At 41.3% G+C, this 21,505-nt stretch overlaps 1 protein-coding gene across 5 annotated transcripts in view; it reads left to right on the forward strand.

The window, feature by feature from the left end:
* Positions 1-21,505, forward strand: part of eps8l3b (EPS8-like 3b) — an 85,253-nt gene that overhangs the window by 59,300 nt on the left and 4,448 nt on the right. For 2 of the 5 annotated variants that reach the window (XM_059950223.1, XM_059950222.1), the window contains exons 14-20: positions 2,018-2,166; positions 4,510-4,636; positions 9,480-9,520; positions 12,193-12,277; positions 15,052-15,162; positions 19,190-19,290; positions 21,231-21,347. In XM_059950223.1, coding sequence (XP_059806206.1) covers positions 2,018-2,166; positions 4,510-4,636; positions 9,480-9,520; positions 12,193-12,277; positions 15,052-15,162; positions 19,190-19,290; positions 21,231-21,347 — 731 coding nt within the window. The remainder of the gene's footprint in view (positions 1-2,017; positions 2,167-4,509; positions 4,637-9,479; positions 9,521-12,192; positions 12,278-15,051; positions 15,163-19,189; positions 19,291-21,230; positions 21,348-21,505) is intronic. The other 3 variants (XM_059950224.1, XM_059950225.1, XM_059950226.1) reach the window with 3 other exon arrangements.

Below are 21,505 nucleotides of genomic sequence, written 5' to 3' on the forward strand. Positions count from 1 at the left end.
GAAGGATGTGGAAGTTTTAGACAGGGTGCCAAGGAGATTTACCAGGAATGGGCCTGGATTAGAAAACATGCCTTATGAAGAAAGGTTGAGCGAGTCAGGGATCTGCTCTTTGGAACAAAGGAAGACGAGAGGAGACATGATAGAGTTGTGCAAGATGATAAGAGGCGTAGATCGAGTAAACAGCCTGTGAGTTTCCACATGGTAGCATTAGCTAACTTAAGAGGTCATACTTTTAAAGTGATTGAAGGAAAGTATAATGGAGCTGTCAGAGGTAGGTTTTTCACACAGAGAGTGGTGGGTGTGTGGAACACACTGCCAGGGGTGATGGTAGAGGCAGATACAATAGGGACATTTAAGAGACTCTTAGATAGGCACATGGATGAAAGAAAAATTGAGGATTTTGTGGGAAGGTTGGGTTAGATTGATCTTGGAGTAGCACAAAAGGTTGTCACAACATAGTGGGCTGAAATACCTCATTGATCAACATTTTATGTTCTGTGCTTTGTGTACTAAGTTTGATGTTCTATAAAGCACTATATAAGGTGGACATGAAAAGGCTACTAATTAGAAAATGGAGAAAGAGCAGAGGAATTAGGAACTACTGAATGTACAGAATGAATTGTCAACAGGCTGTGTTTACAAAGGATCTGAGACCTGAGACGTTAACTGCTTTTCTGTCCACAAAAGCTACCAGTTTTTCCTGGTTTTATATCAGATCTTTGGCATCTGCAGGTACACAGATTTTCAGTACAGGTGTCATGTTTAGAGTGAGAAATGAAACCAACACGTTTACTTCAGTTGGCTGTAGAAACTCCAGTGGCATCCATTTCAAGAGAGGGAGGAGAAATCCATTCTATCAACCTTAGCCATATTTATCCCCTAATTCCCCCCGCCCCCCATAATTATTTCTCTGGTGACTGGCAATTCAATGGGACATTGATGTAGCTGCTGTGTTTTCTACATTTCAATGGTTTCTTTAAAGTACTCCACTGGCTTTGAAGTGTTTTGAACATCATTAAAGATGCTTTATAATTCTGAGTAACGCACACGGAATGATGGAGGAACTCAGAAGGTCAGAGAGCATCTGTTGAGAAGTTGACCTGCTAAGTTCCTCCAGTATTTTGTGTGTGTTACCCTGCATTTCCAGTGTCTTCAGAATCTTGTCTTACACTTTATAATTCACATTTTTCATTATCTCCTACATCAAGAATTACGCTAAAACTTCATTATTTTCTTCCTTTGTTCTATAGATCTTTGATCTTACCACATAACTGCTAGTGTTACCCTAGAATAGGAAAATGGGATGGAATCGAGGAGGCACTGGAACAGAACAAAGCCATTTAGTCTATGGATACTCTGCTGTCTGCTAGAGCAGTAAAATCTATTAGAAAATAGAATAGAGCAGTACAGGCCCTTTGCCTCATGATATTTTGCTGACCTTTTAACCTACTGTAAGATCTAATCTAACCCTTCCCTCCCACATAGTCCTCCATTTTTCTGTCATCCATGTGCCTATTTAAGAGTTTCTTAAATACTTCTCTTGTGTCTGCTTCTCCCACCACCACTGGCAGAGCATTCTGTACACCTACCACTCTCTTTGTAAAAAAAAACTTACTTCTAAAATTCCCGCCCCCCCACTATACTTTCCTCTAATCACCATAAAATTATGTCCCCTTGTATTACCAATTTACACCCTGGGAAAAAGTCTCAAGCTCTCTGTTTGATCTATGGCTCTTATCTTGTAAACCTCTATTAAGCTGCCTCTCGTCCCCCTTTGCTCCAAAGAATAAAGCCCTTGCTTTCTGTCCTACCCATCTTGTATCTTGGTTTAAGTATGTAACCTGTTTTCCCCACACACTCATTTCCCTCAACCACACACAGTCAGCTACACCATGGCACATCATCAATCACAGCCTGTTTTCTGAAAAGTACTGGGCCTGGACAATGGTTCCTCCTTGAGTGAAGACTTTGTGCATCAAAGATCCATCTGTTTAATTTTTTTTCTCTCTCCTCTCAGATCCTGGAGTACCTCCCAGAGAAAGATCTAGCAATGGACGTGATTGTTCCATTGCTAATACCAAGTGCCATAGAACTATTGACTTCATACGCAAGTGCGAAGGAGAAGAAGATCTGGAGCAGTCTGGGAGATGCATGGTACACTACAAGGTCTGCCAGACAAACTACATACAGTCGTTTAAGGCCTATAATTATTAAACAAAATGAAAAATCATTGCTAGATGAAGAGAATTTTAGAAAGTGGGAGATATTTTTGGAAGGATTCTACAAATCAACCTATCCTGTTTTCATTTTGATCACCTCGGCATATCAACATCTGGCTGATGATTCTGGAAATGATAGTTTCACAATTGTGTATCAGCGATCGCTACTTTACATGGAATGTGTGTGTTACGCCACTGGTATTTAGAGCAGCGATGAAGGTCGTTCACCTTTGGCCGTGTTCATGGCTTCCTCATGTCAGTGGCTTCCTCTCTTTTTACTACTGTCAGTCATACAGGTTCTGGGTGGAGACTCGGGAATACCGTCACGCTCAGATGTAGAAGGATTCTTTATTGCCATTTTCGTAACAATTTTGTTTTACCAGTTAGTGTTGTTAGCCCTGAACTGATCCCTCAAACTTGGGAGGATTTGGGGACCACTCTAACTCTCGCCTCAGCCCTTTAACCTGTTTGGCATGGGGTATCCTACCAAGAGGCAAAGCATAAAGCCCTGTCTCCAGACAACATAGTTCTCCAAGTCATTGAGGCACACAAGCCTCCAAGCCATGACAAGATTGTGGTCCTCTTGAAGGACAGAAATCATGGTACCAACATTCCCTCTATTATGTTTAACAGCTGCGCAGACCAAACATTGTTCTGAGCAGTAAATTGTTACATGGTCTGAAAATGATACGGCACTTTAAATGTGTTTTGTTTTGTGACATACATACTATGATACACAAAAATTATGATTTGCTTTTGGAATATTACTTGCCAAAAAGTCAGAACATAGAATTTTTCACATCAAACAGACACAAACCCCAACTCACAGCAGAAGTAAATGATGTCAGGCAGTCAAAAATAAAACTGACAGGTACAGTGGCAAAAGTAAAATGTTTTGACTAGATGGTGTCAGCGGTCAGTGGGCTGGCAGTTTATTGGCAATGAGCTACCACCCTCTATTCTGTTACAATTTGTAGCAATATCGTCTCTTGAAGCACTGACAATGTAAATATGTTGAAGCTCTAAAATGTTTCAAAGTAAAAGATGTAGTATGTTTAATATTTAGAAAATCTATGGATTATATTCATAAACACATAATTACAGGATGTTTCACAAGTATATTAATATAGATTTCAAAATTGTATTAGCATAATTTCAAGATGACATTAGCATTATATAAAAGAAAACTCTAGCTGCGAGGCAACAAAGGCTATGTGCGCGGGAGCATTTCAGTTTCTGTGCGGCTGTGCACCCATGCAGCTGAGAGGGAATACTGATAGTAAGCATGTGGAAAGCATTGCCAAGGGTAATGGTAGATGCAGATACAAGATATAATGGTTGTTGAAAAAAATGGAGGGGTTTGTTGGAGGCAAAGGTTAGATTGATCTTGGGGTTTTAACAATGGGCAAAATAACATGTGTTGAATATTGTTCTGTACTATGTTCTATGCTTTATACATGACAATGTATAAATGGTTACTTTCCATGTGGGATTCCTGGGTTGAGTTTTATTCGAGGAAGGTTTTGTCACTGGCCTGTCCATTCTCAATTGACTTGATTGGAAACTTTGATTAACTCATTCCAATATGCCTTAGATTGAGTGTTATACTCCACAAATGATTTTGAGGACTGCTGAGAGAATCATTGGCGTCTCTCTTCCACCCATCCAAAATATTTATCAGGAGCACTGCATACACAGGGCGCTTAGAATTGTCAATGATCCCTCCCATCTGTCCCACAATCTCTTTGACTCCCCCTATTATCAGGCAGGAGGTACCATAGCACTCAAACAAGGACTGTTAAGATAGGAAAGAGCATCTTTTCCCCGGGTTGTGAGACTACTGAACTCACTGCCATCACCAACTTCTCATCTTTTATGAAGCACCAGTAGCATTATATGGTTTACTTCTTAACTTGCGTTGTAAAAATGCACTTTATGCTAAATGTCAATCTTCTTGAATACATTTTAGTTTTTGTTAATTTATTTGTGATTACATTATTTCATGCGGTGTGTGTAAGTTATATGAACTGTGCTGTCCACATTGGTCCAGAGGAATGTTGTTTCATTTGGCAGTATACATGTATATAGTTGAACATCAGTAAACTTGAACTCGACATCACCAACTTAAAATGGCCCATGATCATACAGTTTAAAGGGAGACCTATAAAGAAATTGTTCAATTGCATACTGATGAAAGATCATTAACTCATACTGTGAACTATGCTTCTCTCTTCAGTGATGCTCAGTGTTCCCAACATATTCCTAAATTGTTACTGTGTTTTGAATGCAGATCAGACTGGCCAAACAGTGAAACTTTGGAACCATACAATATTGTGTTTTCAGATGGTTCGACTCTATCTCATCATTCACCTGCCAATCACTACCCGAGTAGTGAAATGGAACATCCAACAAAGCAGGTACCTGTTCTTCAACATATCCGCCAGCACACTAGTGTTCCTGCGCAGTTGCTCACTACAGGGTAAAGGGTGAACATCCTGTGGACTTTGAAAGTGAAACCAGTATAGGATTTATCTTATGAATGGCAGGGCTCTCGGGCGTGTTAAGGAACAGAACAACCTGGGAGTAGAAATAGATAGTTCATTGAAAGCCGTGGCAAAAGTAGTCATGGTGATGAAAAAGACTTTAACTCACCAGACACTAGCTTTCATCTATCAGGGCATTGTATATAGGAATTGGGACTTTACGTTGCCATTGTATAAGCTATTGGTGAGGTCACACTTGGAGTACTATGTATAGTTTTGGTCACCTGGTTGTAGGAAAGCAATGGCTAAAATGGAAAGAGTGCAGAAAAGATTTATGAAGATGTTCAAAGTTCAAAAGTTTACATATAAGCAAAGTAGGTATGTGTCAGCATATACTACCTTAAGATTCATTTTCTTGCAGGCATTTCCAACAGAGCAAAGAAATACAACATATTTAAAGGAAAAACCATAAGCAACAAATGTGCAAAAGAAGACAAACTGTGCAAATTCAAATATAAATAATCAAACACTAAAATAAAGTCCTAACCTATTCAATCTTACAACTCAGGTCCTGCAGTCCTCTTATGAGAAGCTTGGGTGGTAGCAGTCTTTTCCCAAGGGCAAGGAGTACATAACTAGATGGCATTTATTTGGGATGAGAAGGGAAAATATCAAAGGGGGTCCAAGGGCCATTTTCTTTCCACACAGAGGCAGGTGGATATATTGAACAAACCATTAGAAGAAGCAGGTACAGTTATAACAATTAAAAGACCATAGGGCAGTTACAGAGAGAAAAAAGATTTACAGAGATATGGGAGAAATGCAGGTAAATAGGACTAACTCAGTTAAGCAACTTGGTCAGCAGTTACGTAATGGGCCAAAGGGCCTGGTTCTTTGTTGTATGATTCAATGAACCTATAATAGAAGTTTGTAAGATTATGAGAGGCATATATAGAGCAGACAGGGAGTATCTTTTCCCCAGGGTAGAAATGACTAATAACAGAGGGCATGCATTGAAGGTGAGACGGGGTAGGATCAAGGGGGTTGTGAGGGCTAAGTTTTTTACTCAGATAGTGGTGGATGCCTGGAATGCGCAGCCTGGTATGGTGGCAGAGGCAAATACATTAGAGGCTTTTAAGAGATGCCTGAATATGAGGAAGATGGAGGGAAATGGACATTATGTAGGTAGGAGGGATTAGATTTTTTTTAGATTTACTTTTTAGCTGGTCCCTCAACACCAGCTCCATAGCCAAAAAAGCCCAGCAGCGTCTCTACTTTCTGCAAAGGCTGAGAAAAGTCCATCTCCCACTCCCCATCCTCACCACATTCTACAGGGGTTGTATTGAGAGCAACCTGAGCAGCTGCATCACTGCCTGGTTCGGAAATTGCACCATCTCAGATCGCAAGACCCTGCAGCGGATAGTGAGGTCAGCTGAGAAGATCATCGGGGTTTCTCTTCCTGCCATTACGAACATTTACACTACACGCTGCATCTACAAAGCAAACAGCATTATGAAGGACTCCAAGCACCCCTCATACAAACTCTTCTCCCTCCTGCCGTCTGGGAAAAGGCACCGAAGCATTCAGGCTGTCATGACCAGACTGTGCAACAGTTTCTTTCCCCAAGACATCAGACTCCTCAATACCCAGAGTCTAGATTGCCCTCTACATCATTTATTGTTATATTGTAATTTGTCCTCTACTGTGCCTATTGTCTTGTTTTTTAATTATTGTATTGCCCTGCACTGTTTTGTGCACTTTATGTACTCCTGCACAGGTCTGTAGTCTGGTGCAGTTTTTATGTTGATTTACGTAGTCTAGTGTAGCCTTGTGCTGTCTCACATAGTCTAGTGTAGTTTTGTGTTGTTTCATGTAGCACCAGGGTCCTGGGGGAACGTTGTTTCGTTTTTACTGTGTACTGTACCAGCAGTTTATGGTCGAAATGACAATAAACTTGACTTGACTTGGGTTATTGTTCTGCTCTCCAGTCTCCCAGTTCTTGCCAGTCACTGTCCTCTCTAGTCTCCCAGTCCTTGCCAGTCACTGGGCCTTTGTGAGGTAGTAGATATTGGCTTTCATCTTCAGGGTCAGTTAATGATAGTCATCCTGAGTAGGACCTAATAAGACCATAAGATATAGGAGCAGAATTAGGCTATTTGGCCCATTGAGTCTGCTCTGCCATTTCATCATGGCTGATCCATTTTCCCCTGGAGCCCTGATCTCCTGCCTTCTCCCCATATCCCTTCATGCCCTGACTAATCAAGAATCAATCAACTTCTGCATTAAAGATACCTAATGACTTGGTCTCCACAACTGCCTGTGGCAATCAATTCCACCAATTCACCACTCTCCAGCTGAAGAAATTCCTCCTCATCTCCATTCTAAAGGAGCTTCCTTCTATTCTGAGGTTGTGCCCTCTGGCCCTGACTCTCACACCATAGGAAGTATCCTCTCTGTGTCCATTTCATCTAGGACTTTCAACATTCGATAGGTTTCAATGAGATACCCCCTCATTCTTCTAAACTGAACGACTGAATTGTCCCACTGATATTTTACATGACTGAATATGCAAGTCTACTGGTATTGTAAGGTACTGAACACTGAGAAAACAGACTCAGCAAGAGATAAGAGGAAGTAGGCATGAGATGTATTAAAATTTAACCACTTAGGAAATATTGCTCAATCTTATTGGTAAGCTGCCCTCTTGTGGCAGTTTGTTGAATTGTTCAAGCCAATGCTTTTACTTCCATTAATACCCTGCTTTATTTAACATCTGCTCCACCGTTTGACCATGCCAGATTTATCTTCTCTCTTGATAAAATCAATATGAGCAAAAGAAGTACTTAGCCACTTCAATCTGCTCTATATTTCTACAAGATCCTGGCAGTACTGATATCCTGACCTTCTAATAATACTTTGCTCCTTGAGGAATTACCAAAACTGGTGGATACAGCTTAGTCCATCAGAGGCAAAGCCCTCCCAACCATTGAGTGTACTTCTATGGAGCATTATCACTAGAAAGCAACATCCATCATCAAAGACCCCTACCATCCAAACCATGCTCTCTTCTAACTCTTACCATTGGTAGGAGATACAGGAGCCTTAGGTCCCACACCACCAGGTTCAGGAATGTTTACTACCCTACAACCATCAAGCTCCTGTACCGCCATGGATAACTTCGCTCACCTCCACTCTGAACTGATTCCACACCGTACAGACTCAATTTCAATGACTCTTTTAACTCATGTTTTTAATTTTATTTATTTGCAGTTTGTTTCCTTTTGTGCATTGGTTGTCAGCATTTGTTTATGTAGAGATTTTCTATTCTATTGTATTTCTTTATTTTCCTGTAAATGCCTGCAAGGAAATGAATTTCACAGTAGTTTATGGTAATCTATATGTACTTTGATCATACATTACCTTTGAACTTTGAGGAAGTGGTGGCAGCAGATACGATAGTGACACTAAATAGGTATTTGTACAGGAACACAAACAGGCCAAGAATGGAGGGAATAGAGATCAAGTGCAGGCAGATGGAACTAGTTAAAATCAGCATAGTCATCACATACACCATGGACTTAAGGGTCAATTCCAGTGCTGTGTTCTATGTTCTATCTCCCTGGATTGAATCAGTCAATCTCAACAGCATCCATGCTGAGGCAGAAGTTCCAAGGTTTCACAGCCCATGATGAAAGCCCTCCTAACACATTCCACGTCAGAACCATTATTTGGAGGTATGCCTCCACATCCAGCACCATCCAGACGAGGGAAAGGACCTTCTACCTTGCTCCCTATCGTAGAGTCATACCGCACAGAATTAGGCCTAACTGATCCTTGGCAACTAAAGTTCCCTTCTAAGCTATTCCCATTTGACCACATTTTGCCTATTTCTCTCCAACTTGTCCCATTCATGTATAAGTGTCCTTAAAATTTTATTAATGTACTTGCTTCAACCATTTTCTCTACCAGTCCATTCCACATATGGACAACCCTCTAAGTGAAAGTATTTGCCTCTCCCCCTCTCACCCGACACCTAATTCCCCTAGTTCTTGATACATTGGCATTGGAGAGGGTCCAGAAGAGGTTCCCAGGAATGAGAAGTAAACATACGAGTAATGTTTGGTGGCTCTGGGCCTGTACTCACTCAAGTTTAGAAGAATGGGGAGGGGGGTCTCATCAAAACCTATTGGATATTGAAAGGTCTGGATAGAAAAATAGGGTTGAGAGGTATGATGGATTGGCCGTAGTATTGCATTGCACTGCTGCTGTGAGGTCAACAGATATCACGACATTTGCTGGTGATATTAAACATGATTCTGATATTCATAGTATTGCATTGTACTGCTGCTGTGAGGTCAACAGATTTCACGACATATGCTGGTGATATTAAACATGATTCTGATATTCAGCATCTTAATTTGGAAGAAAAGCCCTACACATGGACTAAACAAAAGTACGTGCATGTGCTATAAGTTTGACAATAATCCACTGTAGCTCAGAGTTAAACTTAGGGCCAGATTTGTCTTTGGACACATAAACTAGACACAGGATGTATATATAGTAGTTTATGTAAATTGTAGACCACTTTCAAAATGTGTTTTCTCTGAACTTCGCAAAAGCAAATTTAAGAGGTGGAGTTCAACGTGAATATGTTACTCTATAATGTGTTTATTCTCAGTGTTTAAGCATTAGTTTTTGTTCTCAAAAAGATGTCATTATTATAGTATTTTAACAAAACCTTGCAAATATTTCATAGAATTTTGCTTTGCATTTTCAGATGGGGAATGGCACTTGGCAAAATAATGACATGTTTGAGAGGTGAGTGTCGTATCACAAATGAGGAGGGCAGTTCTATCCATCTTGATCACCTGTCTGCTCATCACAGAGTTACTGGATGAGAAAGCTTCAGCACGAATGGTGAAGAAATTTGTCAGCATGCTTTCAGGGAGGAGAGGACTTCATAAAGTGGAGAGAATGGGAATAATGGAATTATTCTCCTCAAAACAGAGAGGCTTAAGGGGAACATTCAAAATTTAGAAGAATTCTGATAGATTTTAAAAATATATTCTGGTAATGTGGAAACTATTTTCCCTGAAGAAAGGATGATGAATGCTTGTCAATCACAGCTGGAGAGCAAAAGAACTCCATATGCTAAAAATCTAAAATATAAAAAAAATTACAGTTTGGAAAATGGAAATTTCTGATGAAGGGTCATTGGCTTGAAATATTACAGAGACAAAAATTTCTAGAAATGCTCAACAGGGCAGGCAATATCCATGGAAAGAGAAATAATGTTTCAGATGTTGGAATTATAATCTATGAAGGGCCCCAGATTTTTTAATGTTAAATTCATTACATTTTCATTAAAATCATTAAACTGTCAGATTTTAGCATTTGCAGTTTTTTTGACTTGCATCACCTGCAATTTTGACTGTGATTCTCTCTCCCCAGAAGCTGCCTAACTTTCTGAATGTTTCCAGATTTTTCTATTTCAATCAGAGTTGAACAGAATGGAAAAAGGCTCTTCGGCCCATCAATACTTGTGCAGACCAAAATGTCTATTCACAAGAATCCCATTTCCCAGCACCTAGCTCATATCTGTATCTTGGCATCCATATACAGTACTTGTTCACATACTTCTTAACTAAATCAAAAGTACCTGTCTCAGCCACTTCCCCTGGCAGCTGGTTCGATACATCTAACATATGCTGTGTGGAAAATAAAGGTGCTTCTCAGGTTCTTATTAAACCTTTCACCTCTAACCTTAAACTATGTCCCCTTTTCTCCCCAGTACTTGAAGATAAAGATTAGCTTTATTTATCATATGTATATCAAAACATCAAGAGTGAAATGCATTGTCTGCACCGAATCAAATCAGTGAGGATTGTGCTGGGCAGCCTGCAAATATCTCCACGCTTCTGGCGCCAACATAGCATGTCCAGGACTTAGCAACCATTAACTGTACATTTTTGAAATGTGGGAGGAAACTGGAGCACCTGGAGGAAACCCATGTGGTCATGCGGAGAACGTACAAACTCCTTACAGGCAGCGGCAGGAACTGAATTCTAATTGGTAATCGCTGGCACTGTAAACCAATGCACTAACCACTATGCTGCCGTGCCTGGTCACCGTATCTATGTCCCTCATGGTTTTTTGGACAGTTCTATGAGAGAGACCACCCCTCTCTCTCCTACAGTTCAAGGAGCATGGACCAGTTGTCTAACCTCTCCCTCTTATTCATTCCTTCCAACATCCCTGTAAATCTTTTTTAGCACTCTTTCCAGATTAATCACATCATATCAGGCTGACCACAATACTGAACACAATTCTCCAAATGTGGCCTCACCAAGTTCTTGTACAGTCGCAACATAATCTCCCAACTTCTATATTCAATCATAAGCACAGGAGATTCTTCAGGTGCTGGAACTCTTGAGCAACACACACACAAAATGCTGGAGGAACTCAGCAAGTCAGGCAGCCCCTATGGAGAGGAACAAATTGGGGCAACACTTTGGACCGAGACCCTTCATCAGTAGTCTGATGCTGACTGACTTGCTGAGTTCTTCCTGCATTGTGTGTGTGTTGTTCTATATTCAATGCCCTGATTTGTCTGGTAGAGATGTAAAAGAAAACTTTTATGAGATCTTTAGAGAGAGATGCACTCTACCAAAACAGTGAGATGCAGAGCAGAGCCATTGTTGAAAATCCTTTTTATATATCAGGTTAATCTGATCTACAGTGCACCATCTGAGCAGGTATTTACTAGAGTTTCAACTCCCCTCTGCCTATTTGAAAACCGATCTGTGAGCTGAATGAATGCTTTTGGAATTGGATGGGCACATGCCAAGATCAGTCCCTAACACAGGGTGGCGCAGTAGCACAGCCTGAAGAAATTCTGCTTTCAGCTCTAGTGACCCGGACTCAACCCTGCCCTTGGGTTTTACCTGTTACCAAAAGGATTTTCCCTCGTCCCTTGATGCTACTGTCGGGCAGGAGATACAGAGGATTGAAGAGCCACACCACCAGTACTGTAACGTCAACTGTTTATTACCCTCCATAAATGCTCTCTGACCTTCAGTGTTTTGTGTGTGTGTGTGTGTGTGTGTGTGTGTGTGTGTGTGTGTGTGTGTGTGTGTGTGTGTGTGTGTGTGTGTGTGTGTGTGTGTGCTTGTGTGCTGTTCACAAATATCTACTTCCCCTCAACTATTGTATCTTCAACCAAATGGTAAAAAACAGAATCATTACAGTTTAGCAACACTGTGACAACTCTGATCATGTTGCACTAAAATAGCCTTTGTTCTAACAATGTTCTTTCTAGTAAAAATTGTGTATAATTTATGTTTAATATGTTTTTCTTCTGACTGCTGCTTATATGGTGATATGTACCTGTGATAGTGCTGCAAGTTTTTCATTGCACCTGTACATGCATGAACTTTTGGACATGACAATAAACCCAACTGTGACTATGATCTCTGCCTTAAACCTGACAGGCAGCAGAAGTTTGCCAAAGCAATCTATGACTTCAAGAAAAGGAATCCCAAGGAGCTCACAGTGATAGCAGGAGATGTTCTAGAGGTAGGTTATATCCATTTCCGGTGTTAAAATTTCACCGTGGACAGAGGCAACAAATAAAATGCAAAAAACTTTACAAGGATGAAGGCCAAGATTGGGAGGAGTCACCAGAAAAGGCCAAGAGGCCTTTCTATCTAAAAAGGAGAGATGATATGACAGATATTTAGGGATTCCAAAAGGTTTGAGAGGTAGATGAAGAAAGGCAAATCCAAATTTATAACTGTCTTTTCCTCTTCCACAGATGCTGCTCGATCTGCTGAGTATTTTATTTATTTTTGTTCAGCAATACAGCACAGTAACAAGCCATTCCAGCATAATGAGCCCAGTTACACCCATGTGACTATTTAACCTACGAACCCATACGTCTTTGATATGTGGGTGGAAACCGGAGCACCCGGAGGAAACCCACGCAGTCACAGGGAGGACATAAAAACTCCTTACAAATGGCGGTGGGAATTGAACGAAGGTTACTGGCATGAGTACAGTGTTACATTAACCGCCATGCAACTATGCCACCCCAAAATTTTCTTTTTATATCCGGCATTCCAATATTGCTGATGAAGGGAAGCTGTTTCAACTTGCAGCAGAGTTCAAAACTGACAGAAAATAATATAAAATAGACATAAAGAAATCCAGCAGCTCTTGGGGCAAAACTCATTTACACAGAAACTGGATACCCGCGAGGGTGTAAGAAACATACAGTTACATGGATGGGGCTTGATGAAATGGAACTATGATGCCAAACTGTCTTTTAGGGGTTAGGCAGTTACTATACAGAGCAGTGAATCACCACCCCATTAAGGCAGAGATTCCCAACTTTTTTATGCCATGGACCCCTACCATTAACCAAGGGAGTCAATGGACCCCAAGCTGGGAACACCGGCATTAAGGGAATGGCTTGAGAAAGATGGTCTTGATGGCAAAGTTCACATCCCAAGAGTGAATTAGAGAAATAGAAGAAACCGATATTGACAGTGAATTGATGAAGGCCGATGTGGTTTTTCTGAGAACTGTTCTTCAGTGTTTGTCGTTCATCAGGCCAACACCTAACGTGCAATGAGATCTGGGGTTCACTGAGGTGTGAGATGCGAATGTTAGAATCATAGAAACCTACAGCACATTACAGGCCCTTCAGCCCACAATGTTGTGCTGACCTTGTAACCTAACCTAGCCTAGAATTACACTACCATGTCGCCCTCTATTTTCCTAAGCTCCATGCACTTGTCTAAGAGTTTTAAAAGACCCTGTTGTATCTGCCTCTACCACTGTCACTGGTTGACGCTCCACACCACCACCACTCTGTGTAAAAAAGCTTATCTCTGACATCCCTACTTCCAAACACCTTTAAACTATACCCCCTCCTGTAAGCCATTTCAGCCCTGGGAAAAGCCCTCTGGCAATCTATATGATCAATGCTTTTATACACCTCTATCAAATCGCCTCTCATCCTCTGTCGCTCCAAGGAGAAAAGACCAAGTTCACTCAACCTATTCTCATAAGGCACACTCTCCAATCCAGACAACATCTTGAAAATCTCTCCTGCACTCTTTTGATAGTTTACGCATCCTTCCTGTAGTGAGGTTTCCAAAACTGAACACAGTATTCCAAGAGGAGTCTAACTAAAGTCTTGTATAGCTGTAACATTTCCTCACGGCTCTTGAACTCAATCCCATGGTTGAGAAAGGTCATCACACCATATGCATTAGCTTGGAATATTTTTAGGTTAGTTGTAGCGAGATGGATAAAGGATAAGATATCACCGCCAAACCAATGATGTGCCCGATCTCCAACTTCAAGAAGGGATTCACAGATTTTAAGGGGAGGCTGGACATGCCCATGAGGAAGATTGAAAGAAGACGTAGATGAGACGGAGGGTATGGACCGGCTTGGATAAATGGCATGCCTGCCCAGGTGTTGCGCCCTGTACTATTATAGTGGTTGAGCAAGTCTCCTACATCAGCACTGATATGGCACCAGTGAGAGAACACAGGTGGAGACTGGTCAAACCTTGTTTCATCTGAATCAATGGAGAAATTGTGGAGATTTTCATTCTGTCTGCGTGGAATCTAGTCCTCAATCTTCTAATCACTTGAGCATACTCATCACAAGAAATTTTGCAGGTGCTGGAAATCCAGAGCAACACTCACAAAATGCTGGAGGAACTCGGCAGGTCAGGCAGCAACCATGGAGGGGAATAAACAGTCAGCATTTTGGTCCGAGGCCCTTCATTAGAACTGGAAAGGAAAGGGGAAGAAGCTAGAATAAGGTGGGGGAGGGGAAGGTGTGAAACCAGGAGAAGGGGAAGATGAGTGGGTGAGGGAGGGGGATGAATTAAGAAGCTGGGACATGATAGGTGGATAAGGTAAAGGGCTGAAGAAGCAGGACTCTGATGGTGAGGAGTGTGGAACATGAGAGAAATGGAAGGAGGGGGGCACCAGAGGGAGGTGAAGGGCAGTTGAGGAGAAGGAAAGGGAGAAAAGGGGAGCAGGAATGGGAAATGGATAAAAGAGAAGGGGTTAGAGGGAAATTACTGGAAAATAGACAAATCAATGTTCATGCCATCAGGTTGGAGGTTACCCAGACAAAAAATGAGATGTTACTCCTCCAACCTGAAAGTGGCCTCATAGTGGCAGTTAAAGGAGGCTATAGACTGGCATTTCAGAATGGGAGAGACTCTTTTGTACTGGCTTAATCTCAGTGTAACTCATCTAGATCTGATAAACTTGCTAGTGGAGTACTATCAACCTCAAGCATTCACAGTGTTTGTGTCTTTTCAGGTGCTGGAGGCTTCTAATCAGTGGTGTAAAGTAAAGGACAGGAATGGTGCTATTGGTCACATCCCCCACAACATCTTAGAGTTTATGGAACAGGACAGAAGTAACTCCTCGGTAGGGAAACACTGCACTCCAGTGACAAAATTAAATGTGTCAGTGTTTTGCAAGTATCTGAAACCTGCAGGGCATACATGCTACTAGTGCACAAAGGAATTTAAACTGTGCACAAAAGGTTTTCACTCTCTACTTCATTGGCATGTTAAGTATATTTTACAGTGGTACACAATCACATTTTCTTTTCTGGTTTCTAATGTGGACTATGTTTATAACTTGGAGTTTGCAATGATTAGTCTGCAGATTTTAGAACAGGCTTATGTACACTTTTTATTGAAAAAATTATTGATTCAGTATATCAAATTTCAAAGAAACAAAAGGCTTGAAGCACAAAAGAACTACTAGTTCGTTTAAAGTGGAATGGCTTAATGAAACAGTGGAAACTGCTATACTGAAAGCTCATGAGGTCAGGATCACGCAGCTACAAGAAATATTTCTGCACAATACAGTAACTGCTGTTACCAGCGTGTATTGTCACGATGCAAAATTTGCTAGAGAATTTGCAAGTGGGAAGGTGTGGAGTGATATTTGGAAACTTGACTTTTTAAAACATCATTTTGCAAGCAAATCACATATGGACAGTGTGCAAAAGCTCCAGTGAGAAAATCCTTTATTACTTGCTACAGAACTGCTATGTACGTTCTGTGAGAGTGCAGATGTACAAGAGTGAAAACGATGAAACACAGAGGAGATCAAAGTTCTTATTGACAGTGTTTTGCTAGCTGTTATATATAAATAACATATATATTGCCTTTATATATAAAATACAGTGTGCATATGTTGTCACTGGGCAAAAAAATTGCATATCACTAGATTTTTGCATACACTGGTCATTCTAAGCTAAAGGGAACATTGGTCCTAACTACTTACAACCCCATTACTGTTCATGACATGTTATTCCATATATAACTTCTAGTATGACTGTGTTCTGGAACTAGATAGATAGATAGATAGATACTTTATTCATCCCCAAGGGGAAATTCAACATTTTTCCAGTGTCCCGTACACTTATTATAGCAAAACTAATTACATACAATATTTAACTCAGTATAAATATGATATGCATCTAAAATCATCCTCCCAAAAGCATTAATAAATAGCTTTTAAAAAGTTCTTAAATAGTTTACTAAAGTGCATTGAGTGGTAACTTAAACTCAGTCCTAACCCCGGCACTTAACATGTCTTGCCACTGGTGGTTGAATTGTAGAGCCGAATGGCGTTGGGGAGTAATGATCTCTTCATCCTGTCTGAGGAGCATTGCATTGACAGCAACCTGCCACTGAAGCTGCTTCTCTGTCTCTGGATGGTGCTGTGCAGAGGATGTTCAGGGTTTTCCATGATTGACCGTAGCCTACTTAGCGCCCTCCTCTCTGCCACCGATGTCATACTCTCCAGTTCTGTGCCCACAACAGAACCCGCCTTCCTTACCAGCTTATTAAGACGTGAGGTGTCCCTCTTCTTAATGCTGCCTCCCCAGCACGCCACCACAAAGAAGAGGGCGCTCTCCACAACTGACCGATAGAACATCTTCAGAATCTCACTACAAACATTGAATGACGCCAGCCTTCTGAGGAAGTACAGTCAACTCTGTGCTTTCCTGCACTAGATCCCAATCTTAACAGTTAACCAGAAACAGGATTATTGTCTCTGACATAAGTCAGGAAATATGTTGCTTTGTGGCAGCAATACAGTGTTGGCATACCAAATTACGATAAGTTATAATAATAACAGAAGAAATAAATATACAAAAGATGAATAGTGAGGTAATCCAATTACAAACAAGAGAAAGTCTGCAGATGCTGGAAATCCAAGCAACACACACAAAATGCTGGAGGAACTCAGCAGGCCAGGCAGCATCTATGGAAGAATGTACAGTCGAAATTTCTGCCGAACGGTCTAGCCCAAAATGTTGACTGTACTTTTTTCCATAGATGCTGCCTGGCCTGCTGAATTCCTGCAGCATTTTATGAATAGTGAGGTAGTAGTGTTCATGGTCCATTCAGAAATCTGATGGTAGAGGGGAAGAAGCTGTTCCTGAAATCTTGAGTGTGGGTCTTCAAGCTTCTGTACTATGGTGGCAAAGTAGCATAATGGTCAGCACAATCACTTTACACCACCGGTGATCACTAATTGGGGTTTGATTCCCACTACTGCCTGTAAAGACTGTGTGGATTTCCTCTGAGTGCTCCAGCTTCCTTCCATATTGCAAAGATGTACAGGTTAGGGTTAGTAAGTTGTGGGCCTGCTGTATTGGCGCCAGAAGCCTGGAGACACTTGCACGCTGCATTCAGCACAGCTGTTGCTGATTTGATTTGACACAAATGATGAATTTCACTGTATACTTCAATTTTTCAATGTATGTGTGATAATTAATGCTACCCTTTAATCTTTAATCCAGGGGTTCCCAATCATTTTTATGTCATGGACCAATACCATTGCAAGGAAACCGTGGACCCCAGACTGGGAACCCCTGCTTTAATCATCAATGTTTCTTCCCTGATGGTAGTAATGAGAGAGGATATTCCACAATGTATTGTTGGAAATAGGAGGGCCATCATTTATTATTATTACTTAATAATAGTATTAAGTAAAGGGCCATCATTTACTCCACTCTAATCCTGCTTCTTCCCTGCCATCTTCATGTTTACCTGCCTTTTTCATTCATTTTGAGAGGAGCAAGGATGTATTGCTGAGACTTTATAAAGTGTTGGTCTGTCTGCAATTGGGATACTGGAAGCTATTTTGGATCCAGTATCTAAGGAAAGATGTGCTGCCTTGAGGAGGGTCCCAGAGGAGGCTCACAAGAATGATTCTGGGAATGAACACCTTAACATATAAGGAGTGTATGATATTGTGGGCCCATACTTGATGGAGTTTAGAAGGATGAGGAGGATCTCATAGAAACCTACCAGCAGGTGGAAGGTCCAAATAGAATGGCCATTGATAGGAGAGCCTAGGATCTGAGCTATGGCCTCAGAATATAGTAATGTTGCTTTAAAATTGAGATGAGCAGGAATTTCTTCAGCCTGAAGGTAGTAAATGTGTGGAATTCATTGCCACAGAGAGATGTGGAGGCCCAATCATTAGGTATATTTAAGGTAGAGCTTGATAGGTTCTTGATCGGTAAAAGGGTTAAAGATTATCAAGAGAATAGAGTTGAAAGATATAAATTAGCATTGATGAATGGTGCAGCAGGCTTGATGGGCCAAGTGACCTATATTGGCTCCTATATTTTATGATTTTATGGTCTTTTGATAGTACAAGATACCTTCAAATTGGGCTTCACAGGGAATATAGATTAAAGTAGAGTGAGCAGTGAACCTCTCCCCACCACAGCACCCCTCTCTAATACCAATCCATGTTGCTGTTACCTACATTCTCAACTACACTTTCTCTCTCCCTCACATTCTGCGCGTGTGTGTGTCTCTCTCTCTCCATCCCCCCCCTTTCTATCTCTTCTCTACCCCTCCTTCCGTTCCTCTCTATCCTTCTCTCACCCATCTCTCTTTTCTCTCTCCCTCTCTCTCTTTCTACACTCCTTTCCCTATCCTCCTCTCTCTCTTTTCCTCCCTCTTTCTCTGAAATCCAGCCTCTCCCTTTCCCAAAGCCACCTCCTTCTACTCTACTCCCACCTCTCCTAATCCTGGTATTTCTCCCCATTCCTGATCCTTCCCCAATCTAAAGTTTGAGATCTCCCCCCTCCTAACCTACTCACCACCACCTCCATTGGGAAGTTCTGCTGCTCCCTCCTCAAATAGCCCACGTCCGGCTGAGGAAATACAAATATTAACGAGATCCAGCCGCTATGTTGAGGAGGACCTCCCTTTCTCTCAGTTCTTCGGCTATGCATGCCCAGTTCTTTGCCTTCTGGTAAACATCTGAGTCTTCATTTGATTTCTCTGTGCAAAGTCATCAGATGGCGAAGGAGAATGCTGTGTTAAATGTGCAACCAAGTTTTCCTAGATAAGTCTTGTTGTCTGTTCTGATGCTCAACGAGGTTTCTAATTTCTTGCACAACATCTTTCAGGATGGCAACTTCCCGTACCTGCCCAGGGCTCCTCAGGTGACTATGGATTCCACTGCTGGAGAGGTGACAGCATGGCTGCAGGACAAAGGCTATTCCAGAACGTAAGCAAGCATCATGTTACCCTCCAGATTCAATTGCTTTCTAACTGGCTGCTTTTGCATTCGGATAGATAGTCCGAAAACACCACTTTCGTTGGACAAAATACCAATTGCTTCCTATCAATGTAAAATAGTGGTTAGACTTTTAAGTTAGACCAGACTTGGAGTACTATGTTCAGTTCAGGTCATCTCATTATAGGAAGGATTTGGAAACTAGAGAGGATAGAGGAGATGTGCGAGGATGCTGCCTAGATTAGAGCGCATGTTTTATGAGGAAAGGTTGAGCGAGCTATGGCTTTTTTCTTTTGAACGAAGGAAGATGAGAGGTGACCTGATAGAGCAGTATAAGATGTCTGATAGAGGTGTATAAGATGATAAGAGGCACAGATAGAGTAAACAGCCAGTATCTTTTCCCCAGGGCATCAGTGACTAATAAGACTACAAGGTGATTTCAAGGTGATTCTAGGAACTTGCAAAGGGGATATCAGGGGTAGTTTTTTTTTAAAGAGAGCGGTGGGTGTGTGGAGTGCACTGCTGGTGGGGTTGTTGATAGAGGCAGATACATTAGGGACATTTAACAGACTCTTAGATAGGCACAAGTTTGATAGAAAAAAATAGAGGGAATTTAGATTGATCTTGGTGTAGGTTAAAAGGTTAGCACAACATCATGGGCTGAAGGGCCTTTACTGTGCTGTGTTGTTATATATATTTTATGATAGATTTGCTCCTTGAATGGTGACAGATACAGGACATAGTTCCTCAGAGACATTTTCAGGAGCTGGATGCAGTCTTAACTAATTACTCAAAAAAATACATCGTGTCCAGGAAGATTTGATTCCAAGACTAGATATGGAAGTTGAGTTTCTCACTTCCTCCACCCCTTCCCTAGCTACTGATTCTTTCCCAGGGTGGCATAATATAAAATCAAAGCCTAGCCTATGGATTTCGGACTTGCTTATATCCCGCTCTCATTCAATAACTCACAATGGAACTATGCCTCTGCTCAGAAGGCACCTGTTGTTCTCAGCTGCATGGAATAAGCCCCTTGTTAGGTGATGGCCCCCAGCACCCTCCATGGCCGTGCTCAGCTTGAAGCCATTTGACTTTGAAGCAGAGGGGGTCGTGAACAATTAGTCAGTTACATGCACCCAGGAAGGGCTTTTCACTGTGACTGCTGCTCTGCCACACTGCTGGGTTGAAGGGGATTCAAGGAGCAAGGGGAGAGGGTAGATGTGTATCTGACATCCACTGCATTCCCAACTCCCAATGCACAGACAGAGAAATCCAAAATATGCAGATGCGCCCATTGCTGGTTGTACGTATAGCAACTACAGCCCCACTGTCCATACATTTCGGACCACTGCTGCTTTGGTACATTTAGATAGAGAGATACTTTATTGATCTCAAAGGAAATTACAGTGTCACAGTAGCATTACAAGTGTACAGATATACAAATATTAGAAGAGAAGAGAATAAAAAATAAGTTAACTTAAACAGTCTAACAGGAGGGGGTCATCACCTCCTTGGCTATATGTTGACACATTATAGAGCCTAATGGCCAAGGGTAAGAATGACCTTGTATCGCACTCTTTGGAGCAGTGCAGTTGTCTTAGTCTATTACAAAAAGTGCTCCTCTGTTTAGCCAAGGTGGCATGCAAAGGGTGAAAAACATTGTCTAGAATTACCAGGATTTTCCATAGGGTTCTTTGTTCTACCACAGCCTCCAGTGTGTCCAGCTTGACTCCTTAAACAGAGTCAGCCCTTCTAATCAATTTATTGAGCCAGTTGGCATCACCCTTGTTTATTTTCCTTCATTTGTAGCAATGCTTGCTCCTCACCTATGTACCTGATGTATTCTTCACTCTGAAGCGTACCTTCATCAGATCTAATCTTCCCTCCAAATGAAACATACTCACTGTAGGTTTCTTATTCTCTTTCAATAGTACTGTGATGTCTTTGGGGGTTCTCACAGGTTCACAGTTACTGAGTCTATCTGAGCAAGAGTTGACAATGGTTAGTGCGAATGAAGGATACCTTGTTTATAGTGAAATTCACAGGAGGTAAGAGTTTTTTTTTAAATCACTAAAATATTACATATATTTTATATTAAACACGAGAAAATCTGCAGATACTGGAAATCCAAAGCAACACACGCAAAATGCTGGAGGAACTCAACAAATCAGGCAGCATCCATGGAAATGAATAAACAGTCAACATT

Source organism: Hypanus sabinus, chromosome 25 (genome assembly GCF_030144855.1).
Source record: "Hypanus sabinus isolate sHypSab1 chromosome 25, sHypSab1.hap1, whole genome shotgun sequence".
Classification (NCBI taxonomy): domain Eukaryota; kingdom Metazoa; phylum Chordata; class Chondrichthyes; order Myliobatiformes; family Dasyatidae; genus Hypanus; species Hypanus sabinus.